This window comes from Chionomys nivalis, chromosome 12 (genome assembly GCF_950005125.1).
Source record: "Chionomys nivalis chromosome 12, mChiNiv1.1, whole genome shotgun sequence".
Taxonomy (NCBI): domain Eukaryota; kingdom Metazoa; phylum Chordata; class Mammalia; order Rodentia; family Cricetidae; genus Chionomys; species Chionomys nivalis.
In genome coordinates, this window is record NC_080097.1 from 34,694,458 (window position 1) to 34,722,198 (window position 27,741).

At 46.1% G+C, this 27,741-nt stretch overlaps 1 protein-coding gene across 2 annotated transcripts; it reads left to right on the forward strand.

The window, feature by feature from the left end:
* Positions 1–1,508: 1,508 nt before the first annotated feature.
* Cnmd (chondromodulin) lies at positions 1,509–27,060 on the forward strand. Of its 2 annotated transcripts, XM_057786511.1 has the most exons (8): positions 1,509–1,553; positions 2,585–2,658; positions 3,082–3,222; positions 8,170–8,310; positions 14,073–14,186; positions 18,542–18,695; positions 23,217–23,380; positions 26,620–27,060. In XM_057786511.1, exons 2-8 carry the CDS (start codon positions 2,587–2,589, stop codon positions 26,833–26,835), a joined length of 1,002 nt encoding a protein of 333 aa, XP_057642494.1. In that variant the 5' UTR covers positions 1,509–1,553; positions 2,585–2,586; the 3' UTR covers positions 26,836–27,060. The 2 variants fall into 2 exon arrangements, with proteins under 2 accessions (XP_057642494.1, XP_057642493.1); XM_057786510.1 differs by lacking the exon at positions 1,509–1,553 and having other exon boundaries at positions 2,540–2,658.
* Positions 27,061–27,741: the final 681 nt, after the last annotated feature.

A 27,741-nucleotide genomic window follows, 5' to 3' on the forward strand; every position in this document is an offset into this window, starting at 1 on the left:
CTGTGGGTGGGGAAGGACTTACAAGGCCCTACCTCTAGTTTAAAAGCTACAGGCAGTTGGTGTCTGCGGGGGGGGGGGGGGAGATTCACTTGTTTGTTTATTTGTTTGTTTTGGGTTTTTTGTTTTATTTTTTTCATGGACAATCCCCCTATAGGTTGGGTGCCCCCACCCTGATGGTCAGCCCTGCACTCAAATCCACATGGGTACCACTAAAAGCACACTTTCAACCTGAGTTTGATTTTATGGATGTGCTCAAGCACTTTCTTATTTCTCAGCCTTTTGTGTTTCTTTCTCATCTGTTCCTATCTTTTGCCTGGTTGGAGATGGTCTTTTAATGATCCTAGGATTACCCTATGTTAGAAAAATTTGTTCCTTGTCTATATTAGTTGCACATATTTTTAGCCACTGCGTAACCTTTTGTGATACCTGTTACATGCCCAATAAAACAAATGTAACTACTGCGCTATTGGATTCCCTGCCTCCTGATGGCAAAAATCCAAAAACCGTTCTCAGCCCTCATGCTTTCCAGCATTTGACTCTGCCGATCCATCTTCTGAATAATCTCTTTCAACTATGAACTTTTGTATCAAGACTCACCTCCTGCTTCTCTACTGCAACTCTTCTGATTCTCTGAAATTCCTAGGACAGCATCCTTGGGAAAAGCCAGCTGCTCACCCTTGCTCAGCAGGGACCAGGAGGAGGCAGTTAGATCTCACTGGGCACTTTCCTGGCACCATGAGTGGGATGCGCAGACAAGGGTGTTACACAAATCTATAAGGTGTGCAGACAAGGGTGTTACACATATCTATAGGGTGTGCAGACGAGGGTGTTACACACATCTATAGGGTGTGCAGATGAGGGTGTTACACACATCTATAGGGTGTGCAGGCAAGGGTGTTACACACATCTACGGGGTGTGTAGACAAGGGTGTTACACACCTCTAGGGGGTGTGCAGATGAGGGTGTTACACACCTCTAGGGGGTGTGCAGGCGAGGGTGTTACACACCTCTAGGGGGTGTGCAGGCGAGGGTGTTACACACCTCTAGGGGGTGTGCAGACGACGGTGTTACACACCTCTAGGGGGTGTGCAGACGAGGGTGTTGCACACATCTAGGGGGTGTGCAGACGAGGGTGTTGCACACATCTAGGAGGTGTGCAGACCAAGTGGTTTAGGTTGATTCTTAGACTCTTTTTGCCTCTCATCAAATTTAACAATCTGAAAACTGCCACTCTCATCTTCTCTCCCCGACTGGGCTTCTGCTACCCCCACCGTCCTGTAAGGTCTACAACTGTCTTCCCAACCCAAGACCCAGCATCTGCCGCCAGCTCTGCTAAGGCAGTCTCTTCCACTCTGCTCTTCCCCTGCAGCCCCGCATCAGCATCTCCTTTCTTGATCCTAAACACTCTCCTGCTGCTGTCTTGTACATTCTCAGTTCCTCTGCTCAGGAAGCTTCATTTTCCCGCAGCCCCAGCCCTCGCTCACTCCTCAGCCGAGAGCTCGGAGACAGCTTCAGTCCCCAGCGGGAACTGAGGAACCATGGCTGCAAATGAGGTACAGAAAACACATTCTTCAAAATAGAGGAGAAAAATGGGGCTGGAGCTATACCCCTGTGGAAAGCATACCCAGCCCAAAGCCAGGCGCATGGACCAGTGCCTGCGACCCCAGCACTCCAGGGATAGTGGCAGGAGAATTCAAAGTTGAAGGTCATCTTCAGCTTCATATGGAGTTCTATGTCATCCTGAGCTGCGTGTGACTGTCAACAGCAACAAAATAAAACAGTGCAGTATCTTCTCTGTTTACTTAATGATACGATGCATATGTGTGTGATCCCTGCACACATCATAGTTATTCCTTTAAACACATCCCGTTGGTGTTTGGGAGAAGTTTGCCGCTGTTTCTATTTAATTGTTGTTGACTTAACTGTAGGCATTTTTATTCCATGCTCCCCATTTCCTCTGCTGCAGGCCCCTTCTGCTTGAGTTTCACTGTTGCTACAACTTAAGCCCCTCCCCTAGAGAACTCAGTGGTAAAGGCCATCTCCAAGACTCCGCTCCAAGCTCTTTCAGGAGAGACCAGCGACGGCCCCGCCCCCGCCCAGTGGGAAGACCCCTTTCGTCTGGGACCATCCCGCTCTCTCAATCCTCCTCCATCAGCACCCTCAAGAAATAACCTCCAGCCAGTGTCATGGCAAAGCGCTCTGATGACCTAAGGAATTATTGGGTGGATAGCTAATTGCCCCCGACAAGCTAGTATTTGGGGGAGGGGGACGTTTCTGAGACTCCACATCCCTGCTTTAAAGAAAGGCACCCACACTTCCACACTCAGACCTATCTGGGCATTACTTGGGGGCTTTGGGCTGGAGAGAGGGAGGAGAGGGCACTTCTGAGAACTCGGGACGGGCTGAACTGACTGCTCCCGGGTGGAGGGAGAAGGGAGGGCAGAGGTGGGGTGCTGGAAGGGGTGGGAACAGAAGGGCTGGCCCAGCAGGACGCTGCTGCTGCTGCTGCTGCTTCGTGCGCAGGGGCATTCGTCGTTGGGACAGGGGGACAGAACCTCTGAGTGTCCTTCTTCACCATCTTCAGACATGGCAGAGAACTCGGACAAAGTTCCTATCACCTTGGTAGGACCTGATGACATTGAGTTTTGCAGTCCTCCGGTGAGTAGCCTCTGGGTCCCTAGTCCTGGCGTTGAGTGAGGGCACACGCAGGGACCGAGGCTGCATGTGGGTGCCAGGTCCACTTCTGGGCTGAGAGGTTTGTGCCACTGAAGGTGTGGTGGTGATGGAATCAAATGAGGGTGCCCAGAGTGTGGGTGGAGTGGCAGGGTGCACAGGACCCAGCACAGGTGTGGAGGGAACCTCGTGACCGCAAAGGGTGAAGGTCTATGGGACTAAGCACCTTGCCCAAGGAAGAGTCTGCTGTTATTTCCACGTCTAAGGCCAGGGGGCCCTTGGGAGGTGGCGTCCGAGTGTGCTGGGGCCAAAGCTTCCCACTCCAGTCCTCGAGGTTCCCTGGGGACACAGCGCAAGGATTGGAGTGTATGTGGCGCGGCGGCGACCCATCCCTCTCCTGCACTGCAGGCGTACGCCACCGTGACCGTGAAACCCTCCAGCCCTACGCGTCTGCTCAAGGTCGGAGCTGTGGTCCTCATTTCTGGTGCGTTGCTGATGCTCTTCGGGACCATCGGGGCCTTCTACTTCTGGAAGGGGAATGACAATCACGTAAGTCCAAAGAGTGGCCTGAAGGGCTATCCGCCCAAGTTGGGGTGCAAGGGCCGCCAGGTGCGTGGGGTGGCCGGTCCCCCTAGGTGGAGCCAGAGCTCTAGTCCCTCAGTGCGCACAGTTTGCTCCTCCCCCTTGGTCCTCTAGGGACATCCCCCTACGATGTGGGTACTGGGCATTGTACAGAAAGCTCAGGGCTTCTAGGATATAAACAGGAATAGAGACTGTTCGAGAATGCCCTGGATACTGGAAAGCCATTCTCTGCCACCTCGGCCGAACACAGCCACCAGGCAGTTAGGGTAGGGCACATGGCCTCTCTGAACTTCTCTTCCAGAAAGAAAGAATGAAAGTAAATGATCTTTAAGGCCCTTCCCACCTGAGAAAAGCTGTAAAATTTAAAAGAACAAAGGGAAAGGAGAATATTCCGAGCCACAGCTGGGGGTAAATCTTTATCCTTAAGGTTTCTGGGTTTGTGACCTATCTATTCATGCTCGCTTATCTTTATTAAAACAGAAAATCTGACTTAGCGGTGACAAATCTCTTTTAAGAGTCAGTCTGGCCACCTGTGATTTAATAGCAAATGTCTCACTAACTACTACCCTGCCTTTATCTGCTGTTTATTTTAAAGCGGGATGGAGTCTCTCACCGAGTATAAAAACTGCTCTGTCTGGACTGGGCAGAGCTCCAGCGCGTTCTCTAAATACCTCACTGTGTCCACCTATGTAAAAGGGGGCATTTTATCTTGGTGACCATTGCCACACCAGGGTGGAAGCTTATTTCGGCTAATGGAAAAGAATTCTATCTCCAGGGTGCACACAAAGGGCTCTTTCTTAATCACTGTCCTCCCAGGATCAGTGGCTGCTGCTTTTTCTCCTCTCCCACCATGAAATTCAAGGCATGAACGAATCCCAGTACTTAGAGAAAATGGTGCTGAAAGCAATTCAACCATTTTACACATCACATCTTCGGCAGTCGCTGCGTAATTTGTATTTTTAACTCAAATGCCTAATGTAGATAAGCATGCCATTTAGCACTGAGTCTGTTGGAAAGACTATATCAAATTTACAGGCATCAATTTGTAAGATCAGAATTGCGCTGTTTTCTGTGTGGATTTGAAAAGTGCCTTAATGTATTTGTATTTTAAATATAGGCACTGGGCCAGATGCTCACATATGAAAGCAGGGAATCTGAACATGAAAATGATTTTAACATCTACATCCCCACTGGCAGCAGGGTTGAGATTGTCACCCTTTGGGAAATTTGATGGTGTTAAGATGTAAATACTATCTTTTAGATAACAAAATCTCGAAGATGAGAGTCATTCGGAGACAAAAATAGCTTTGCTTTTTGATGTTTTTGGTAAATATTTTGGCCACGAAACTCTTGAAAGCATTGCCATTTGGCATCTAAGTGTTCTAGACAAACATGGCTAATTGACAAGCTTCTTTGAGAGAATGACCCTTCACACTGAAGGAGCGGGTTCCCGTTCCCCATACCTTCATTTTACCGCGAGATGTTTGGTTGTCTGGTTCAAGAGATTAGTATTAAATTCTAAGAAGACAGAGGAATAGTGAATCACATTTTATTGCCAACAATCAAAGTTATTGCTATTTCTTACACAGACAGGAAAATGAAGAAAATCATGGCAGTTCTTTTTCTTTCTTTTTTTTTTCCTGGAAAAAGAATGTCTAATGCTGTTCCATATTATTTAAGTCTCAAAAACAAATCACAGAATTCGGAGTAGAGCGTATTTGGCACTGTCTATGCTATGCGTAGGCATGGGTCTACCTTCTCCGAGTATAATTCTAAATTCCCCAAACACAGCAGAGTCAAAAAGGTAAGTCTCTATCCGACAGGGTCATCCAGCTAATGGACTCCCCTTTCTCCCGAGAGTCTCTCCGCCTCTGCTCTCAGTTTACAAAAGAGAACCCGCTATGACGTCCGCTCCTCCCCATTTCCCACAACTCAGTCCCCAAGGGTTGGTCCGCTCAAATTTAGCTGGAGGGCTACCAAGCACAGGGCACTAATAATGAGGGATCACTGGCTGAGCTCAAATATCGAGGCCATTTTTCATCCACGTTGTTGCAAATGCAACAAGGCATTGAAATATGGGAAATTCCCATCAGTGCCAGATAACTGACAACTCTACCCATTCCGTGAGGGGAGGAGACCATTGCTTGGGGCCTTTTTTCTTAGATTAATTTTTCTAGACATTTTCCCAAACATTATGTAATTAATCTTATAGAGCCGAGGCCTTATTAAAAACTCATTAGCAAATATCCTTGGCTGTAAAAGGCACCATATTGAGCAGAATTTTGGCAAATAATAAAACTTCATTGTACTTGGCGAGAAATAGCCTTAGGTGCCAACAGCTCCCTGGGCTTAGTGCAGATAATGTAATTGCCACTCCAGCGACTCAGCTTCCTGCCCAGCTCAGGGCCCAGGACTTTGCAAACCGCAGATTGCCTTCCACCCTTCCCTACATCTGCCCCCCATCACTTCAAGAAGGCACAGACTTTTCCTGCAGCCACCGAGATGAGCGTGCAAACTAGGTCTATATCCTGAGGATGCCATCTGAGGCTAGGGAGCCGCTGCTGAGGAAGGAAGTGGAAGCAGTGGAAAGTGAAATTAGGACTGGAAGGATCAAAGCCAACCTGGCTACGTAACATGATATACTCAAGGCCAGCTTGGGCTACATATTGAGACTTGTGGGGGTGGGGGAGAGAAGGAGGGACAAGGAACCAACTAACAGAGATCTCTAAATGGTCAAACTCATAGATGTCGCACTGCTTTAGTTTGTTGCCACCTGGGTGGAGGACACTTGTGCCAGTAAGAACTCACCACCTAGACAAAGGCCTAGCAGGGGAGTAGCAGCCAGGTTCCTAAAACGGCCACAGCTAACTCTGTGTACAATGGCTGCTCTGAGCCTCCGGGTCAGAGCAGAGCCTGTTTCTCAACTGGCCTGCAAAAAAGCCTAGTTCAGCCAAAAACAAAAACAAAACCAGGCTTCCCTAACTGGGCTGCTCCTGGGGAAGAAGGCAAAGCAGGCTGCTGGGCTCTGGTCCTTCTGTGCTAATTCAGAGTCAGACACAGCCCCGTGGTCAGGGCAGCATAGGGAACTGCGGGCATCCGAGTTCCTGGAAGGAGGCAAGGGAGCCAGGAATGCAAGATGGTTACTCCACGGTGGTGCTGGTATTTTTTCACTTACCAAACAAAGATGGCTGCCCGGAGGAAGAGCGGGAGTGGCAAACCCATCTCCATGTCTCTGTGGGTGTAGCGATAATGAGTTTTCTCCAAGTGAGGATCCAGTAACGACAACTCCATTGTCTAGTGTTTATCCACGTAGTAGCCACTCCTCGTAATGTAGGAGAGAAATCGTGCTTGATTAGAATCACAGCTATTTACAGTTCTGACTGGCTGGCCTGGCGCAAGGTAGGAACTGTCTCTCCTCAGTTCTCAGCCTCTCCCTTTGAAGACTTGCACATATCATATCTGCGTGGGCACCCGTACACTTTGTATGTCAGGCAGATGGCACCTAGATAATGGCCGGTTAATGAAAACAGATAGATCACTAAAGTCCGAGGAAGGAAGAAAGAAGGAAACTCAGCCTCAGGCCCACCACCTAGATAAAGGCCTAGCAGGGAAGCAGCATGCTGGGCAGGAGTGCATGTGAGTTTTTTTGTTTTTGTTTTGTTTTTTTTTATTTTTCGAGACAGGGTTTCTCTGTAGCTTTTTGGTTCCTGTCCTGGAACTAGCTCTTGTAGACCAGACTGGTCTCGAACATGTGAGTTATTTTTAAACCATTGCAGTGATAAGCTGTCTAGACCCAAACAAACAAACAAACAAACAAACAAAAAACCCACTTTGGGTCATCTAATTTAGTGATTAAAAACATCTTTGTGTGTGTGTGTGTGTGCGTGTGTGTGTAAGAGAGAGAGAGAGAGAGAGAGAGAGAGAGAGAGACTATGTAGCCCTGCCTTTCCTGGAGACCAGGTTGGCTTTGAACTCACAGAGATCTGTCTGCTTCAGCCTCTGAAGTGATGGTGTATGTAAGACATATCCCAGTCCCATCCGAAATCCTTACCATATGCTATTTCACACATCTAATAATGACCAAAAAAAAAAAACTTATAAAAAATAATCTTCAAACAAAGATGCCACTTTCTCAGCTGAAAACCTCTCCATCTCTCCATGGGTGGTTCTCAGCCCTGACTCAAATAGAATTAGGCTTTAGAAAGCCAAATATTGTTGCTCAACCCCCAACCTGCACAGGCTTTGATTTACTTGGTCCAGATACAGTCCCTGGAGAATCTATTCAGTTGCTTCTGGTGTAGAGCCAAGATTCAAGTCTTGGAGCTATTTAAAGTGCTATCAAATACTACCAAAGGTTTTACTTAGAAAGAATTTTAAAATAAATCAGGCTGGGGAGGTGGCCTATTTGGTAAAGTGCTTGCCATGGACACTTGAGAAACTGAATTTGATCTCCCAGGACCCACATAGCAATCCTATCAATGAGGAGGCCAAGGCAGCTTTGTTGGCCAGCTGATTTAGTTGAATTGGTCAGTTCCAGGTTCCGTGAGACACCATGTCTTAAAAACGTCAGGTGGTTAGTGATTAAGGAATTAATTTAACCTTTGGCTTACACACATATACACACACCTTGGGGAGGTATTCATGCATTCACCCATGTGCACAAATATGTGTACACATACACACCCATGTGCACAAACACATGCGTACACATACATACAAAAGAAATTGTTGTATTAAGTGACTGGTGTATGGATGAAGTCCTCAAATACAAATGTATTTGTATTTGTAATTTGAAATACCATTTGTAATGGTATTTCCATGCATCTGTGAGAAAGATGAAAGCCACCTCATATATTGCAAGCCCCAAAATGCTGGAAGAAAGAAAGCATCACTGACTCTCGCGTTCACTTCTAGATTTACAATGTTCATTACACCATGAGTATCAACGGGAAGCTACAAGATGGGTCAATGGAAATAGATGCTGGGAACAACTTGGAGACCTTTAAAATGGGAAGCGGAGCTGAAGAAGCGATTGAAGTTAATGACTTCCAGAATGTAAGTACTTTTCATGTGTCTAGAGAGTTCAGCAGGAAAGCCCTGGCTTTCCTGGTCTGAGGAGAAGCAGCATCTCTCGTGTTCTTTACTGCAGTTTCGATGCCCCCGACCCACCTGCACTGTGGAGCCTGTGCTCCGTGAGAAAGGGCCTTGCTTTGTCTTCCATGTCCCCAAAAGGAAGAAACATGGGAGAATACACAAAACAACAAAGCCTCTTCGGATGCAGTAGCCCCAGCAGTTAGGGAGGGCGACACAGGAGGACCCCTTGAGTCCAGGAGTTTGAAGCTGCTTGGCAGCATGAGATTCCCATTTCCAGGCAAGGAAAAGGATTTTTAAAAAGGAAACAAACAAGACAAGACAAAACACCCTAATTCAGTTCATGTCCTTAAATAACTATTTGAAAAATGAATTTACTTCTAGAAAATAAAAGATATATGGACTTAGAAATCAAGATGAAGCTTTATTTTTCTAATGGAAAAGTATGTCATTGACAAGAACATGCTCTTCTTGGGACTGCACAAAGTCTTCAAGAAAGACTCACAAGAGCTATGTCATTCCAGGTGGTTTCCTATAACCTGACATATAAAATGCTCAAATAACATTCAAGGACAGCAAGGACAAAACCTTGAACTTCTAGAGAATAAAGACATTTTAATGACTGGGTAGTTTCCCGACAATAGTAGATTTTACTTCCATGTTTTTCTGAATTCCCATTTAATCCGGAAAAGAAGCATGGGTGGATCCCCTATCACAGCCCGGGTTTTCTGGCATGGCTATTACAACGGACACATTTCAGCCCCCTTTGTGTTTTGACCAAAATTTAATTTACAGGCATCCTACGCCATTAGATTATTCGTTGATGCTCCAGCGTGCATCTGCTAACAGGAGTGTCACTCAGGCTAAATTTCCAGTTGACTGCTGACAAAATCTTATTCTCCTATGTTCTGTGATGAGGAAGAAGCATCCGTATTTGGGTTCTTCTGCTAAATCTGCAGACAAAGTAGGTGAAACTTCGTAATGAAGGAGGGCTCTTGAAAATGTCTCTTCTGATAGTTTATGGGTCTACAAACATCTCATCAAACCATCTTCCCCTGATTGATGAGAAAAAACGAAAAGAAGCTTTTCATTTACACGAAAGCACTCCTCTTGTGGGAGCCAAAACACGCTTCGTGAGTCCTTTTGAATTCCCAGCAGATGCTAGCATCAGTGCTCAGAGATGCTGAATGCTGATGCGGATGAGGCCTGGCTGTGTTGATGGAGGGCCCCGCCCTGGGGACAGGCTCTGCAGCTCTGAGTGTGCCCAGCTGCACTTTGATCGGTCATCACATTGCAAATGGTTCTGGTCTGTGCACAAGTATAATTTCTCTGGACCTATTAAATGCTTTTACTGCAAAACCCGGGACAGGGCAAAGCATTTTTTCTCTCTACTACTCGATATAAACTAATAAAATGTGGCCCCTCCGCACACAGCATTCAACCCAGAACAAAACTGCATACCTGTGATGTTCTTCAATGTCAAAATATGCAAAAGAGGTTGAGAATGGATTACAAAAGGCCCCTCACTCTTGAGAGGTTCGGGTAGCAAGAATATCCTCTGAAAATATTTTAATCCCAAACCTATATATTTGTTTTATAATCCTTCGGTTCTTTCTAATAATGGTATTGATTGTGTTTTGTTCTCATAGACCAACGGGCCACAAATATTTTATAAACTGATCAATTCTCTTTGATAGCTCCTACATTTCTCCAAGTCTGACCTGGTGAGAGGAACATTTTTTTGATGGATAGTCCCTGTTATGGGTTTCAACCAGCCTGGACTTTTGAAAAGACATGAATCAGCCTCTGTGGTCATCTGCTCTTACTTCTGCCTCTATTCTAAACCATCGGTCAAATGCGGGAAGTGTTGATTGAGGCTCCCCGTATGTGGGGATGCTGCTAGGTACAAGGGGTGTAAGATGACTGACATTTATCCTTCAAGGACCTTCTGGTCCAGTCTAAGAGAAAGATACATGCCCAGAAGTGCCGCGATAGGCTATGGGCGGAGTGTGCTCCACACACAAAGACGGCACTGCCAATCAGTGGCTTTGCACGGGTTTAGCAGAGGTGAGGACATAATTGAATAATGTCCTGAGGGATGACTTGTGGGGCTGGGAACTGGACCAAGGGTCTTTCTAGACTAGCACCCCACCACTGAGATATAGCCCCAACCCTTTTGAAAAGTGTCTTGAACTTTAATAGGGACCGCTGGAAAGGATACTGCAAAAGAACTCACAGTCCCCATGCCAGGGTGGTCAGCTCAAGGATGGGAATAGAGATTGATGGAGATAAATGTAGGGTTAGATCATCAAAGGCTCTGAACTGTAAACTGACACCCGGAACCCCAGTAATTTAACAGAGTCTAACATAGAACAGACACCTTGAGAGAGAAAAACACCGAAAAAAAAACAAGTGCTCCAAACTTTGTTCCGAGAGGGGGAAAAAAAAAAGACTGAGTTGATTCACAGTTTGTGATTTATATTCTAAAAGACTATAGCCTGACAAGCATCCATGCTGTTGGCTAAAGCCAAGCTCCCCAGATCTGAAGCCAGTAACGAAAGCCACGAGTAAAAGCTAAAAATAGTCAATAGTGGTGAGCACATATGGGTATTCTGGGTTTCCAGCAAACAATTCTTTTCATGTGTGGATATTTGAAATTTGTGATTTAAAAAGCTGGGGGGGGGGGGACGACAGCATACCCTACCTGGAAGGTAGGTAGGTTATTGATTTCAAAAGTCAATATAACCCTCCACCGTAATGTAAAGGAACAGTAAAATGAAGGTAATTTATAGTGAGATATGGATTTCATATGTGCATGCCCAGTCTGAAGCATTAACTGGTATTAATAAAGTCAAATGCATACACTGGCCATCCCAAGACTGCCAGCGCCACACCTGCAATGCAGTCGGCCACAAGTGAGTTTTGGCAATGAAGTGTTATGAAATTCTCTGACAGTCGGCGTCGGGACCAATCTCTTGATGGGCATGGCTGTGCATGCCTGCCACCCCGGCACTTGGGAAGCTGAAATAGGATCGTGATTCTGAGACAAGCCTGAGATTCTGACTCGGAAATAAAGCAAAAACTAATTTACTTCCATTTCTAAGTAACTATGTGTAGGAACTGCACTGTGCTGGGAGCTATGCTCAGCCACTGTACGCTTATATGGAAAATGAAAACCGTGTTTTGTGCCAGGCAGATACCTACGAACAGTGTGCTTTCTTAGGACTCAAGGCAGTTGGTTCTTCAGGATTCCAGGGTTCAGGGGAGCCCAAAAAGGCCAGACTAGCCCAACATTTGTATCAGATTCTTCCAAGGATTTCTACGATGCCTGTCAGGGGCAGGACTCACTTCTCCCCCTTGAGGCCCTCTAGGGGCCACAGACAGAACAGCAGCCAGGACTTTATCATATGGCTCTTTTGATGAATGTTGATTTTTTTTTAATCTTCACTAGTTGCCTTTGTTAGCAAATTTCCTCATTATCACTGACTTCTGAGGCCCTGTTTGTTGGCTAACACAGGAGGTTCGCCTGACTTTCTTGTACTTCTCCATCTGTTTAAATCGCTTAATATATCTGGCCACTTGAGGCAGATTTGCAGCTAGACATGATGGCCGAGTGTGAATTCGTCTCCACCAGTCCCACCCCATGGGCTGTCAGCAACCTCCGCAGGGTGTGTGCTGGCAGAATGGACTCAGTACTAGGTCCACTTCCCGTGTAGCTGACCTGCAGAAGACTCTGCTCTCTCCAGGTGTATTGGAATGATGTATGATGTCCTCCAACACACCTCATGTTCAGAGAGCATGTGTGTCTGGAACTAGAAAACCTACCACGTAGGAAAGCAGTGGTCTCTCTCTCTTCCTTGCTTTTTCAGCTCCAAGTCCTAAATTTACATACGGAGCAAGAGCGGTAGAGATTTGGGAAACAGCATAACAGATACCAGTGGTTCTCAAGCCGTACTCCTTGTGGTACCAGCAGGGCAGCCTCCAAGGGCTTGCCGAAAATACAAACTTAAGACGTTGAGTCAGAAATTCTCACCCTGGACTTGGGACCCAGCCCCCTGGGTTCTGTTCCAGTGACTCCAATACAAACAAACGTTTATGAACCGCAGGTACAGGAGAAACTTGACCTGAAAGACTGATACAAGTCTTTTAAAAATTTTACTCTGAACAAGTTCCCTTTGCCCTAAACTACTGGGCCTCGATTCTAGCTGTCTGTCTCTCATCGACATCTGGGTAGCTTAAGAATACTCAAGAGACTGAGTACCACATTATCACTGCAAGAAGAATATTTTGGGAGGGCCCGGCAGCTGGGTTCTGTTTTTAGGCTGGTTTTGCTTGTTTATTTTAACAAGATCCCGCGTACCTCAATCTGGCCTACACAACCAAGGATGACCTTGAACATTGGATCCTCCTGCCTCCACCTCCCCAGTGCTCTATTACCAAGCCTGGCTTTGTCAACTATGTCCTTAAAATCTCTCCAGGGAAGTCGGTGGCCAAAGCAGAGTGCTGTGGTCAGACCATGTCTCTGCCACGTCGAGGAGCTGGGTCAGGAGGGACAAGGAGTAAACAAGTGGGCCTCAAGGCAAAGAACAGGCCATGCAGGAAGAGCCATCTTGGCTCCCCATTCCGTCGCCTGCCGGCCTCCGTGGGTTTCAGGTCCAGGAAGGCAGATTCCTGTGAGTCTCCTCCAGCTTGACTTAGAGTTAGCTTCATCTCTGTTTAAGACCCCTGAGCCCCCAGTTCTGGATTTATTATTTATTATTTCCCCATGCCTTAACACTGACTCAGTCTGGCCTTGACCTACACTGACCTCCACACCACAGGAGGTCATCAACGTTCAGACGTGTGGTGGCGTCTACATTATTAAGCATAACATTTATGACCTTTAAGAATATTTAGATCATTTATTCCTCATGAATGACATCAGCAGAATCAAAGTTAAACGCCCCTGGGACAGAATGTGCAGTTCCTTCTTGCATCCTCTTCAGGTGAGAGCCGTGCCCAGCTGTCAACTCTCAGAGAGAGCTTTGTGCCGATGTGTCCCTTAAGGCTGGTCCCCAGCCAGGAGGAGACATTGTTTATATCTCAGAGGGGACAAAACAAAACACCTAAATGCTCCAGTAAGATTTAGCTCCTGAAGCCACGTACGGCTTTTCTGTTTACTTCGGACTCAGTAACTGGGGAAAGCCCAGGATTAAGGGAATTCATTAATGTAACCAACATCTTACGAGAGGCTTTGTAGGATCACAGACTGACAGACACATGCACGCTGATCTCAACAAGTTCATAAGTGTGAACTGTGGACCAAGTGGCAAATGAAAGAGGAGGCTTAGAGAAAGTCAGAGATGGAGAACTCACCTAGGCCCTGAGCTCGGAAAAGGCTGCGTGGCTAGAGCAGCAGCTCATCTGAGCTTCCCGCTGCACAGACAGGGTTCCTAACATGAGCCACTGGGCTCGGGTATCACCCCGCATTGCCCCCCTTTCTGAGAGTGCTAAAGCATCCTCCCCTGCCTTTCCTAGCCTCTCCATCCGCCTTGTTTTTCTCTACAGCCTTCATTTCTGCCCAAACTTATATCTGCTTCTTATTGGAAAACAATGTTGGCAAATTCCACGAGAGCCAGGACTTTATTGTGTTTATCCATATAGCCGACACCTGGAATGCCCGACAGGCAAGACGTGCAGCGGATGGCGAGAATAAGTGGATGGACCAATGAGCTCTTATCTCGTAGGGTATCACCGGGATCCGGTTCGCTGGAGGAGAGAAGTGTTACATCAAAGCACAGGCGAAGGCTCGGGTCCCCGAGGTGGGCACTGTGACCAAGCAAAGCATCTCTTCTGAACTGGTGGGTACCAACACACACGACGGGCAGCGCCGAAGACACCCCCTTCTCTCTGGGGCAGGTTCATGACCAGAACCTGAGCTGGGTTTTGTTTTGCTCTACCAGAAGAATGTATCTGTCCTGCTGGCTCCAAGTGATCTTTCTGACATGGTGCAGCATATTTAAAGGTGTGGGGAGGCCTGCTTTAAAGGGTATTAGGTGGACAGCTCAGTGAGTAATGGCATTTGCTGTCAAGCCTGACAGCCTGAGTTGGAGTCCTGGAACCCACACGGCAGGAAGAACGAACAGGCTCCTTCAAGTTGTTTGCCAGCGCCCACCCGTGTGCTGTGGCTACACACACACACACACACATGAAACATGGAAATGTTTCAGTGTATCGGGGGCTCGGTATTCAGATGGCCTTCTACATCCAGTGTTACGTGGCTATCAGAGCAGGGATTAGAAGTTCAAAATAGCAGAGTGGTGGTGGCGCACGCCTTTAATCCCAGCATTCAGGAGGCAGAAACAGGCAGATCTCTGAGTTCAAGTCCAGCATGGTCTACAGAGCAAGTTCCAGGACAGCCAGGGCTACACAGAGAAACCCTGTCTTGAAAAGCCCCCCCCCCAAAAAAAAATTAAAATAAAGATTAGAAAAAAAGCTCACAGTTAAACTTTCACTAAAGGGACTTAGAAGCCCTCTCCAGTCTCAGCGCCACAGAATGTGGGAATTCTTCCCCAGATGTTCCAGATAGCTGGTCCCCCAGATAGTTGGTCCCCCAGATAGCTGGTCCCCCAGATAGCTGGTCCCCCAGATAGCTGGTCCCCAGCCTCGTGCAGGAAGCTGGGGCAGAGCACTCTCTCCAGGGGTTTCCTGGGACACTGGGCTGAGATGCCCTCTAGCTCTTCCCTTGATTGTTTTCGGTTTTGAAAGCAAGGGACTGAAGGGAAGGCCTGGCTAGCAGGGCAAGCACTAAGCTAGAGCCCCATTTTTTTTTTCAAACACAGGGTCTCACTAATTTCCCAGGTTGGCCTTGAAAGCTCAGGCGAGAGTGGAACTCACTACACAGCCCAGGCTGACCTCACCCTCTGCACACTTTAAAAATGTAATTCTCCCATTTGTTCCTTTAAGTCTGGTATTTTGTTGGTTTCATATTACTGGCAATTGAACCTTACACATGCTAGATAGTCACTGCACAAGCTATACTCCAGCCCTAAATCTGAATTTTTTAAAAATTTCCTTTAAGAGTTGTATCGTGTCCTAGAAACCCATTTAATATTTTCTGTCTAACACTTTTAGGGCTTACAAAGTGGCCACACCCATGACTGTCTTCCATCTGAGCTGTGGCAGGGGTTCTGGAAGGATGACGGCTTGGGAACCCTAAAAATGTGGATCCAAACCCCAGCTGTCACCTTCAAACCATTGCTTACACACCGGGCCCGTGGCCTTAGAATCTACTAGATGAATGGGAAGATTGCCGCTCATAATTGCTAATTTTATTATGATCTTCCCTGAGCCTTTAGTATCCCAGAGAGGGAAGTGAACCGAGCGTCAGATCCCTCAGGGCCATGGAGGAAAACTGTGGATAACAGCAAAGGTACCTGGAAACCACCTAATTGTTTGTTCCCCTGAGAGCCGCAGCAGGTGATGTCTCAAAACAGAACAAAACACAAGCTACAAACCAACCTGTGGGCTCTGTGGCCAGGGGTCCTCTTCCTTCAGCTACTTCAGTTACCCGGTGTTCTTGCTTAAGATGGAGACCAGACCCCTTCATTCTCCCTGTGAGCTGTGCCGCTCAGAGCCAAAGGCCATGACTCACAAAGGGCCACCCAAAACGGGGCCGGGACCCTCTGCTGTGGTCCTTGCACTTCTCCTCATGGCACCGCATTGCTGTGGAGCTCTGCCGCTCCATCGCTGTTTCCCATCTGTGGGTGTGAATTCGGTCTCTCTCGCCTGCCACGAGAACCAATGCCCCCAGCTGTATCACCCAGGTCTCATCGTAACTTCGTAGTAACTTGACACTTTTGTCTGTTGAGTGTGTGTGTACATATGTATGCAGGCTTGTGTCGAAGAGGTCACAGGACAACCTGTGTGTCCCGGAGATTGAACTCAGGTCGTCAGGTTTGGTGGCAAGTGACTTTACCCACTGACTCATCTCATTGGCTTTAATGGATTTTCTCTCATGAACACATGAAAGTATAAAGATGAATATCACAACTGCATAACCTAAAAGCAGCCAAAATTGATAGTTTGGTGAGTTTGTATCCTGTGTGTAATAATTTTTTCAGATATGCAATTAACTACTACCAGATTCTTGTTTTCACTTTAGTGTAAGTTACAATGAAGGAATGAGAGACCAGCATATGATTATACTTTTTTCTTTTTTCCTTTCATTTTAGACAGGGTCTCATTACGCAGCCCTACCTGTTCTGGAACTCAGGTTGGCCTTGAACTCAGAGATCTGCCTCCCTAGAGCTGGGATTAAAGGTGTAAGCCACCGTGCCCAGTTACGACTATATTTTTGAGAGTCTTTTAGTCAAACATTTCAGGAATCTTCAATTTCAGATAATAGTATTTGCAAATAATTAGTCAGCTACGGCAAGTAGTGTTGTATTTTAATCTTTGCACTTGTTAGGTCAGAGTAGACCATTTTGTGGTTTTGTTGTTTACGGATGCATGGTGGATGCTCTGATGGGTGAAAACCAATTCAGAAAGCACAGCTGGGTAAATCAGCCATGTTCATGGCTGTCAGCAGCAGGTGACTCCATTTAGAGTACCTTCGGCAGGCAGGGACTGGAGGCCAGCAGCTGCAGCACCGCACGCTGCCGCACGCTGCGGTGACTGCCATCATTACCATCTCTCTCCTCCCACCCCTAAAGGGGGCCTCTTCCCCAGCACTTACGCAGGAACCAGGGAGCCTGCACAGTAACTACAGTGCCTGAGGACAAACAACGAGGACCTGTGTTCAATCCTAGAACTCAGTGTGTAGCATATACTCGCAGTCCCAGAACTGGGAGGTCAGAGAGAAAGGAGGACCCCTGGAATTCTTCCCCAACTAGCCTAGCCCCTCTGAGGAGCCCCACAGAGTCAAAGGGCTTGTCTCAGAAAAATGCCCCCCCACCACCTGTCTGTCTCTCTCTTTCCCATCTCTAAATAAATAGAATGTAAAAGCTGACCATTGCCAGCCAATCCTGATTTACCTTTAATAGGGAGAAACAGGCCCCTCACTCGCATGCACTGTCTTTAGTCTGGACCTCACTGCCTGACTTTGGCCACTGGGAAGCAGGAAGCAGCAAGTGTTCCTCCTTACCATGGGCACCCCGCTGCCTCCAGCAAAAAGCAACTTGTGTTGCAAAGGAAAAGGGATGGAGGAGGGGGTGGATATTGGGTAGCCCACGTGCTCCAAGCCTGACAACATCCCGGCTCACAGGGTGCACCCCAGTCGGGCCCTTCTCTCCACTATCGTCAGCCGATGATGGAGCAGATTTATGTGGCGTTGCTCTCGTAAGTTCTTCAACAGTTTTTGTGTAACTTTAAAAAATGACTGTGCTCAGAGAGCGTTCATTTCCTAGCTGGAGCCATTTAATTTAAGGTAAATAACTGGATTACCTGAGTGTTACCTTCCTCCAATAACTTTAAGTTGCTTAATGCAACCATACGCCCAAGGGGGAACACACAAATGAAGTGCTGCTTTTACCTAAAGTGGGGAAGAAACATTTTAATTTCTCCAGCCTACTGCAAAGTAATAAATACATGAAAGGAACAACCTGGCAAAAATAAATTTGTCTCCTGGGTTATCAAACCACCCTCCGCATCTCGCCGTAGAAGACAATCCAGGGCTTAGCTTTGAAATCTCGGTGGTGTGCTAGATGCGAGGAACATCTGAAATATGTTTTCTTATAGCTGGGAAATGGAGGGCTGGCTTATGTTAAATAATACTTTGAACTGGAGACATTAAAGAACCAATCACTTGCTTTTTCCATTGTTGTTTGGAAGCTGCAGAACAAAACCCCAGAAGATTTTCACTTCAAATGAAGGGTTCCTCTATCCTTTACAGGATTTCAGGGTCTGTTCAATTGCTTTTCCTCAAAAACATCTTTGATCGAAAACATCAGATTAACCTAACTCTCAAAGTTGGTATCAAGTAATTTTCACTTCGACTCAAAACACTTCTCTGCACACACGAGGGCTGCCTAGAAGCAGGGTGTTGGGGGCTGTGCTGGGCATGCGAACTGGAGGCTGGAGTCTTAGGTGTGTGCGTGTGGTCTGTGCGCACAGCACTGTCTCTGAGTTCACACAAAGCCAAATAATCCCGCAACAGCCCAACTCGACATGCAGCATGCGCCACCATCCTCTGCTCACGGGCATTTCATTCTTACAGGAAGGCAAGATCATGCCAGTTAAATATGAAGAAAACTCTCTTATCTGGGTGGCCGTGGACCAGCCCGTGAAAGACAACAGCTTCTTGAGTTCTAAAGTCCTTGAACTCTGTGGCGACCTCCCTATTTTCTGGCTTAAGCCTATGTATCCAAAAGGTAAAGTTTTAAGTTTTTGTAATAGGGCTTGGAATTCTCCCTGCTGCTGTGCTTCTTGGAAGCCCCCTCCACTGACCTAAGCTTGGAACAAAAAAGGTAACTTGGGACAGTTGTTGGCTGAGTCTTGGTAATAGCATGAGAGATAACAGAGAAGGAAATGATGGGGGTGGGGGGTGGGCCTGCCCTACGAAAGGGAAGGCACAGCAGGTTAAAGGGAGGCAGGCAGAAGACAGAGCACCTCTGCAAACCTGCGGTTTTTATTTATGGCCCCTGCTTCTTCCTACCCTGCCCCTTAATCTCTGTTGTTTGCACCTTCCCGTTTTACATTTCTTTATTCTTAAAGCATAGCATCAGGAGACTAAGAAGTTGTCATGCTGCTGATGCTTTATTATATTCAAACCTAAAATTATGGGACAGCCACAAGCGGCAGTGGGTACAGGCTGAGATTCCTCAAGTTCAAAGCTTGATATGAGCTTCCAAAACCAGAGAAATAAGTGCAGGGTCCCCTTGGTGTGAGGCAGGAGCACACAGAGAGTCATTTCTGGGTGGCAAAGGGCAGGTAATCTGAATAGCCCTCAGTCTTCTGTCCCCAAGGGCCTCACACTTCATTTCTACGGGGTCAACACACTTGTCTCCCCAAGGACTACTTTATAGCTGTGGATCAGGTGGAGAGGGAGGACTTTCTCCTAACACACATGAGATAGGCTGTTTTCAGAAGGGTTTTATTGACTATCAGAAGACAGCAATGAGGAAATGGAGAAAATGTAGGCATTAAACCCACTAGGCTAGGCAGGGTACACAAAAACAAAACAAACAAACAAACAGGCAGTCCCATGGATGGATGGCGGTGTAGCAGCACTGGTGATTGTGCTTAATGCCCTGAACTGTATGACTGGAACTCATTAAAGTGAGCTGGGCCTGGTGGCTCTGTTCGTTAGTCCTGGCTCTAGGAAGGCTGATGAGATGGAGGCTCTAGGGAGGAGGATCAGCGAAGGCTATCCTTAGCCATACAGCGAGCAGACCGCCCGTGCTATGTGGTACCCTGTCTTTTGCTATACTTGCTCTGCCACAACCAAAACAACACCCTACCAGGCCTAGAGGATACAGCTTTCTGATTCTACCACGACTAACTAATTCTTATTGTTCACAAGTCTCATCTTGCTCCAAAGTCTGGAAGAGATGGTTACTCTCAACCCATACCAAGTAACATCATGTCATACCTGGCAGAGGGTTGGAAGAACCCTGAGGACTCTGGAGAGATGGCTCAGAGGTTAAGAACACTGACTGTTTTTCCAGAGGTCCTGAGTTCAATTCCCAGCAACCACATGGTGGCTCACAACCATCTATAATGAGACCTGGCGCCCTCTTCTGGCTTGCAAACATATACACTGACAGAAGAACATAAATAAGCTTAAAAGAAAGATTAAAAAAAAGAAAAAAGAATGGACCATAAATAGATGGAGAGTTAAAACAAGCAAATAAAAAAGGACCCTGAGACCACAGGCAGGATTAGTAAGAAACCACATCCCAGATTGCAGAGCTAAAGTAAGGCCACAAAGAGGACACACTGCATTCCTGCCAGCTGCCTTTTGTTTTGTTGTTTTCATAGACAGGGTTTCTCTGTAGCTCTGGAGCCTGTCCTGGAACTCACTCTGTAGACCAGGCTGGTCTCGAACTCCCAGAGATCCGCCTGCCTCTGCCTCCCAAATGCTGGGATTAAAGGCGGGCCACCACTGCCTGGCGCCATCTGCCTTTGTGTCCTAGCCCATGGCCACACACCACTTCTCAGTCCCGACTCCCGTTATCTAGGAGGGCCTTTGTGCCCTCTCACCCGGAAACACTGTCTTTTCTACTAGAGTCTCCCACACTACCCCCATGCTCTTCTCTCAGGACAACCAGAACTACCCCGAATTCTCTTGTTCATATTTACCAAGTGCAGTTTACAAAATTACATCCCTGATGGCCTATCCTGTGCCATGGAATTTGTCCTGGGTGTGAGAGGCAATAGCGAACATAGCAGAAAACCATCTGTACTCTGAGCTGTATGCTGCAGGTCTGGAAAGAGAGCTCAGTGGATAGAGATCAGTGGTCAGCGGATAATCTAATTGGTGAGCCCCAGGTCCCAGTAAGAAACCAATATGAAAAAAATCCCACAAAAACAAAAAACAGGGTAGATGACTCCTGAGGAACACCAGCCAAGGTTAACCTCTGATCTACACACACATGGAAACAGGTAAACTGCATAACAACAGGAGAGACTGCAAAACACAGTGCAGGGTACACCAAGTGAGTGCAGACCCGACAAACGGCAGGACTAAGGTGAGTGATGTCACCCTTGGAATCAAGCTTATTCCCTACGTCTACCCTTCTAACATAAACACATGATAAGATCTTACACACTCAGTCAACACAATATCTATACAAGAGTTACCGGCGGTGTGGGCTGGAGGTATAGCTCAGTGGCAGAGTGCTTGCCTCATTTGATACCCAGCACCATAAAAAATGTACATCATGAATCAAGACTACATAAATGCCTCAGATTAGCAAAGGACTAAATAAATGTTGGCATGTGCATAGGATTATCATAGGCGTTAAAATGAATTGACCACTAATCTGTGGCGAGTGCAATTGCATTTTATTATAAAGAAATTAAATCTTCCCTACAATGTCCAGCTCCCTGCCTGGTTCTAGTAAAAGCCTTGCAGACTGAATGTTGGCTGTTGAAGAAAACAGGTCACCAGTATCACACAGCTGGATAAACAAAGGGGGAGGGTAGGTGAACACAGGCCAGAAATGGACAGCCACGTCCTAGAGCAACCTACTTTGTCCTCATTTCATCTTTAGCAACTGTCATCTAGCTGAGCAGCGTGAGCTGATTCAGGTCTCCTTGGTGCTTCTCCAACCATACACTATTCATGGAATCTACCCACGGCTTCAAAGTGTACCTTAGTTCTCATAAATAACAAACTGTAAGAATGCTACCTAATGTTTGTGAGCTTACTATATGCTAAGACCCTTAGATAAGGTTTTCCTTGCCCCTATCATTATCCTGTGAATGAGATACTAGCTCCATCGTAGACAAAGAAAGCTCAGGGAGACGCTACCGCGGTACTTTCCATCTCTGTTACTCACCTGTCGTCGGCACTGCTAGATACATGAGGAGCAACTGTGGTTGGAGACAGCGTTCCTATCCTGTCCTTGCTGTCACTCAGTCTGTGATCTTGGCCAGCCACTTGGTTTGCACCTTAATGCCCTCATACATAAAAACATCTGATTTTTCTATCCCATGTGAATTTTCTTAAAAGAATTAACCAAGACAATGCCTCATATGAAGATGTAAAGTTTTATGTCTATACAATCAATCGATTGGGAGTACAAAGGGCTGCGGGTTATAGCATACTGATCAGCAGCTTTGTTTATTTACAACCCAAACCGTAAGCTATAAGGATTCTGGCACTAGTGTCCACTCCATGACACCATCAAGTCTCCTGTTAGCCTATCAATTTGCTCTCTGTAGCGTGTTACCTTATCCATTATGCTTATTTATCAATTCCTAATTCCAGATAGTGCATCTACATCTAGGAAAAACAGAGGAACAACTTTCTGTCCTCTTTTATCAAGAAAGTAAAAGTTGGGGCTGGAGAGATGGCTCAGAGGTTAAGAACACTGACTGCTCTTCCAGAGGTCCTGAGTTCAATTCCCAGCAACCACATGGTGGCTCACAGCCATCTATAATGAGATCTGGCGCCCTCTTCTGGCATGCAGGCATACATGGAAGGAATGCTGTATACATAATAAATAAATAAATCTTAAAAAAAAAAAAGAAAAAAAAAAGAAAGTAAAAGTTGGGGCCAGGTAGTGGTGGCGCACGCGTTTAATCCCAGCACTCAGGAGGCAGAGGCAGGCAGATCTCTGTGAGTTTTAGGCCACCTTGGTCTACAGAAGGCAGGCTCCAAAGCTACAGAGAAACCCTGTCTAGAAAAACCAAAAAGAGGGCTGGAAAGATGGTTCAGAGGTTAAGGGCACTGGCAGCTCTTCCAGAGGTTCTGAGTTCAATTCCCAGTAACCACATCATGGCTCACAACCATCTGTAATGAGATCTGGCACCCTCTTCTGGCCTGCAGGCATACATGCAGACAGAACACTGTATACATAATAAATCTTTAAAAAAAAAAAAAAAAAAAACAAAAAGAAAAGACAAAGAAAGTGAAAGCACACATGGTGCTAACCTATTCCACTCCTGTGTCTAGTGTGTGAGATAGCCTGCCTGCCTGGCCACTCCGCACTGCAAAGGGCAGAGAAAATCAGGAATATTTTATTTGCTCAGTTCCTATACTGAAGTGGGGAAGACAAAACGGCCCGAGAACAGAGGTTTGTCAACCACTTCCAGTGTCTCTCCAGTCCGTATTATAAAACCAAATGGGAAGCTAGTATATGGCTCTTACCTGTGCTTGTCACTCTAGAATGCAGATCTAATTGCCTTAGTCATGTTAAGGAATTAACTTACAGAAAATTTTGCAGAAATCCAGAGAGAGAGAAGAGACGTAGTAAGAAACATTGCTCCCTCTACCACAAGACCACACAGTGAAGCACGAGGCAACCCGGGCCCTAGAAGACTGAATAATGAAACCAGGCCCAGTGTCCAGGACGACGCAGAACCATTCAATCCCGACAATCCTTACCACGTGCGTACCAGTGTTTTCATGGCATGCCCAGACAAATGCACTGAATGTGATGCGGAAAGTTTATTTCCAAGTGAGATTTCATGTATCTCCAGCTATGCGGTGTGAATTCCAAGTTATCTCCCCACCCCCTTTTTTTGGGTAAAAGGAAAAAAAAATCTATGAAAATAGCTCCTACCAGCCTCTGATTGTTTAAAATGATCCCAAGAGTGCGCCCTCAGGGCAACACACGGAATGAAAGTGTTCTCTTCCCCTGCTTATATCCATGCTGTCTGTCCATTCAGCACACATGTGTGGGTCTCCTGACCTTTCTCAGGCCCTTTTCCCAGACCGTCGACTGTTACTTTTGCCCTTGGGGCTCTCATTCCAGACACACGATGGACTCCCACACGGAGACAATACTCTGAGCTGAAGGGCCAAAAGCTGACTTCGTGAGAATGGCATTAATGTATTAAAGCCCAATTCTTTTAAGAAATATTTATCACTTACCATTACTATACCTTGCCAAGAACAAATATTTGTAGAATATTTGTAGCTGTTAAAAAATAAAGTATTAGCATACATTTAAGAAAGCTATACAGTGAAACTGAGTTTCCAAAACATTCCAGCACAGCCATCTTCCCCAAAACAGCTTATCAGTAACTACAAGTCCAGTTTATTTGCAGGAGAACACACAGAGAAACAAAAACTCCACTCTGCTTTCCAATTAGAATACAGTATTTTGGGAAGTGTTCTGTCACTGGCTTTTGTTCACTCAGCAGCATTCTAACAGAGATAGGCATATGCTGAAGCTTAACTAATTTGGCTTTGGCGGGCATAAAGCTTCGTTTGCTACTGCTGTAGGAGTACCAGCACCTAAATGAGGTGACCTAGGTGAGGCAGATATTAGCGGATGGACTCTATGACGGAGTATGTCTTTAGCATAAATACCAAAGCATAGTTCTGATGCATCTAAGTAGGCAGGAGTTGTATATTTTACTGGAGGTCAACACCCCATCTTCATGTCTGTGAAAGGTAATGCAAGGCCCCCTTTCTACCAGACTTTCCTGGATACATGGGGTGGCCCAAGGACAGGGGCTACTGAACCCAAGTCCCATGCTTGCTAATTATAAACCCTACCACTGATTCTACCCTCCAGTCCCATCAAACCTTTCGGCCTTTGCCACTCTCTTGGGTGTATAAATTACGTCATCTGCTTATTTACTTTGCCCATCTTTAATTATGTGTAAGGCTGAACATCTTTTCACACTCAATCAGCAGCTCTTTGGGAATGCCCTAAGACCATTGGAAGACTCAGATATTTATATTAAATTCCTAACAGTACCAAATTAGTTATAAAGTAGCAAAAAAATAATTTTGTGGTTGGGGGCCACAATATGAGGAACTGTGTTAAAGGGTCACAGCATTAGGAAGGCTGAGAAGCACTGCAAGAGATCATTTGTGTATCTGCCCCTCCCCCACGGCTCATTCAGTCCTGCACTGCTCCACATGTTACAAACGTATTTCCTAGCTTATCATTTTAGACTAATGTATTTTAGAAGGATTTAAAGCAGAAGGTATTCTCTAAATAACCCAAGGCTTATCAGAAAATTCAGAACACCATAGTACTTTATTCCCTAAGTTCAAAGACTAACAAGAAATATAATCTGAATAGGCAAACAAAATTTAATATCGCTTCTTCCCCAGGTAGCTGGGCTAGATGAATCTGTTCAAGGTCTGAAGCTATCAGGCACCTCACAGAAGGGATGTGACGTGTCCGCCCTGGCTACGGATTCCAGTAATCCACAGCCCTTGCAAAATTCCAATTATGTCAACTTTCTCCTTTATCATATGCTGAGCAAAAAACCTTCAAGCCTTTCCCTCAAGGTCTGTCCTTCAAACGCTCCTCTAAGGAGCAAGCAACAGCCTGAGAGTCCTCCCAATTTTGTTAATCCTCCTACGTCCTGTTGAACCTCCCCACGAGGAAACACCTCCATTAACACTTTCACCCCAGAGAAGTCACACGGCAATTATTCAGGGGGCTGTTCCAGGAGATAAGGGGGAGGGCAGCCTGCAGACTGGAAGGACGGTCTGAAGACAGGATCTGAACAGATGTCTTGGACAGTGTTTAGGGACTCTCGTCCTGTTAGGTGTGACAATGGCAGTGAAGCTGTGTAAAAACCATTCATTCCTTTTAGAACTACTTTCTATTTACGGCTGAAATGTCCTGATGCGTTCAGACTTCTTTAAATTCGTATCAGAATCCTCGTTCCAGTACTACAGGAGAAAACCAAGTAAACGTGACAATAGGTTAGCAGCTGTCAGAATAAGCAAGCGCACTAATGCTCCATAAAGGTTTTCCCACTGCCAAGAAAAATTTAACTTTCCTCAAGCTGACTAGACTTAAGCTCACAGGATAGAGCCAGTTGCCTCTAGGATGGGTGTAGAGACACAGAACTTACAACTGAGGATGTGGAAAAATGTTGTGCCTATTAACTATAATCAAGATATTTCAAGAGGTTGAGCAAGGACTGCTCCAAGATCAAGGCCAAACTGGGCTAGAGTGAGACTCTGTGTAACCCCACCAATGCCCCAAGTAAATCAAAACAAGGGCATCTTGTCAGCATGTTCAGTGAGTATTTAAAAACATACAGAAACCTGCCCTGTAGGTCCTTGGAAAGATAAACCTATCCAGTATCACAATCTATCCTGCGGTGAAGTGAAGTTTGACTTCATGCTTGTGTTTGGAAGGGTCTCCTCTTCCATGAAGACAGCATCTGCTGTTGATACAAAGGCAGGAGAAAGTGAATGACTCAGCAGGGCTCACATAGCAGTAGAATTGAAATCCAGCCTGGTCCTAGATCAGTGGGTTTAAAACGCACACCCAAGAGCTCTGGGATCTATCACTACAGGAAGAAACAAATGTCCAGTGACTTAAAATTAGCAGTTAGGATGCTCCCTCTGATCAGAATGCTTCCTCTGTGCTTATTAGAACAAGGCAAGTCCTTTCTGAGTGGTGACCATAGCTCCTTCTAGGCATGGAGGAACTTCATTAAATACCACACTACTTTCTGTTGATGACGGGCTAAGTAGGCAAAGGTGCCCTGATGTCAGAAGGAACTCTGAGTGGTGGCACTAGTCTGAAAACTTACAGCTGATTGTTCTGATCTCCTGAAGCGATGAACTCAGGACCTTATTTTAAAAAGTGACGCACGCTAACCTTCTCATTAGAGGGAATAAAATCAGTGTCTTTCAATTCACAGCAGCAGGAAGGAGAAAGCATGACATTTGACCCAAGACTGGATCATGAAGGAATCTGCTGCATAGAATGCAGGCGGAGCTACACCCACTGCCAGAAGATCTGCGAGCCTCTGGGAGGCTACTATCCTTGGCCTTACAATTATCAAGGATGCCGTTCGGCCTGCAGAGTTGTCATGCCGTGTAGCTGGTGGGTGGCCCGCATCTTGGGCATGGTGTGAAACCACTGCATCTATCAGGTACCGTCAAGCAAGAATTAACCTGAGAGTTGACAACCAAAAGAGCATAAAGCATGCTCTGGCCGAGGGACCACAAAGTATTTTATGTTCAAGCTAAGTGATGTTATCTTAAACAATACACCAGAAGCTCTCAACTGCGTGTGCAAACGTGCTGAAGGGGTAGACTACGTCGATGCTTGCTTTGCCAATAAAGCCTGTTGCAAGTCTTTTAAAACTACTTTTAAAATAAACATGGAAAGTTATTCACAGTTTGTCCCAGATCTGTCATATACTTGAATTTCTTTTAATCAAGTCATGATTGAAATCATCCCAATGGCTCTATTGTTTACAGGGAAATGTTCTTAACCTTCAGTTATTCCCAGAGCCCCCACTCCAAAAAAAAAAAAAAAACTCCTCAAAGGAACTGGGAGAAACATAGAATTCACCTAAAAGCAAACATTACAACCTTCAATGTGTACCTCATGCGGAATTATTGGCTACAGTTCCCATGACAGCTGACTAATAAGGGACAACAATGTTAAGTCCCCTCCCAGGAAGAAAGCACTAGGAGAGAACTACGCACAAAGTCAGTCAGACTCACAGGGAAGAACTGTGACATTTGTCTTCACTCCTGTTTGGGAGGCACAGGGCGAGAAGCACCATGGTCTAAGCTGTGCAGTAAAAATCAGGCAGCCAACGGGGTCTCATTACCCATCGGTGACTCTAACAGAACAGGACGGATAAAGTTGCCAGGTAGGTGCAGCTGAGGAGGAACGGCCTGCTTACTATTGACATAAAGACACAAAGAAGCAAGCACTGTCTCCAGAAACTGCGTTGGATCAGGATATGGAGTGTTTAGTAATGAGAGAGAGAGAGAGAAAGAGAGACTAACTTTCCTGAGAGGAATTT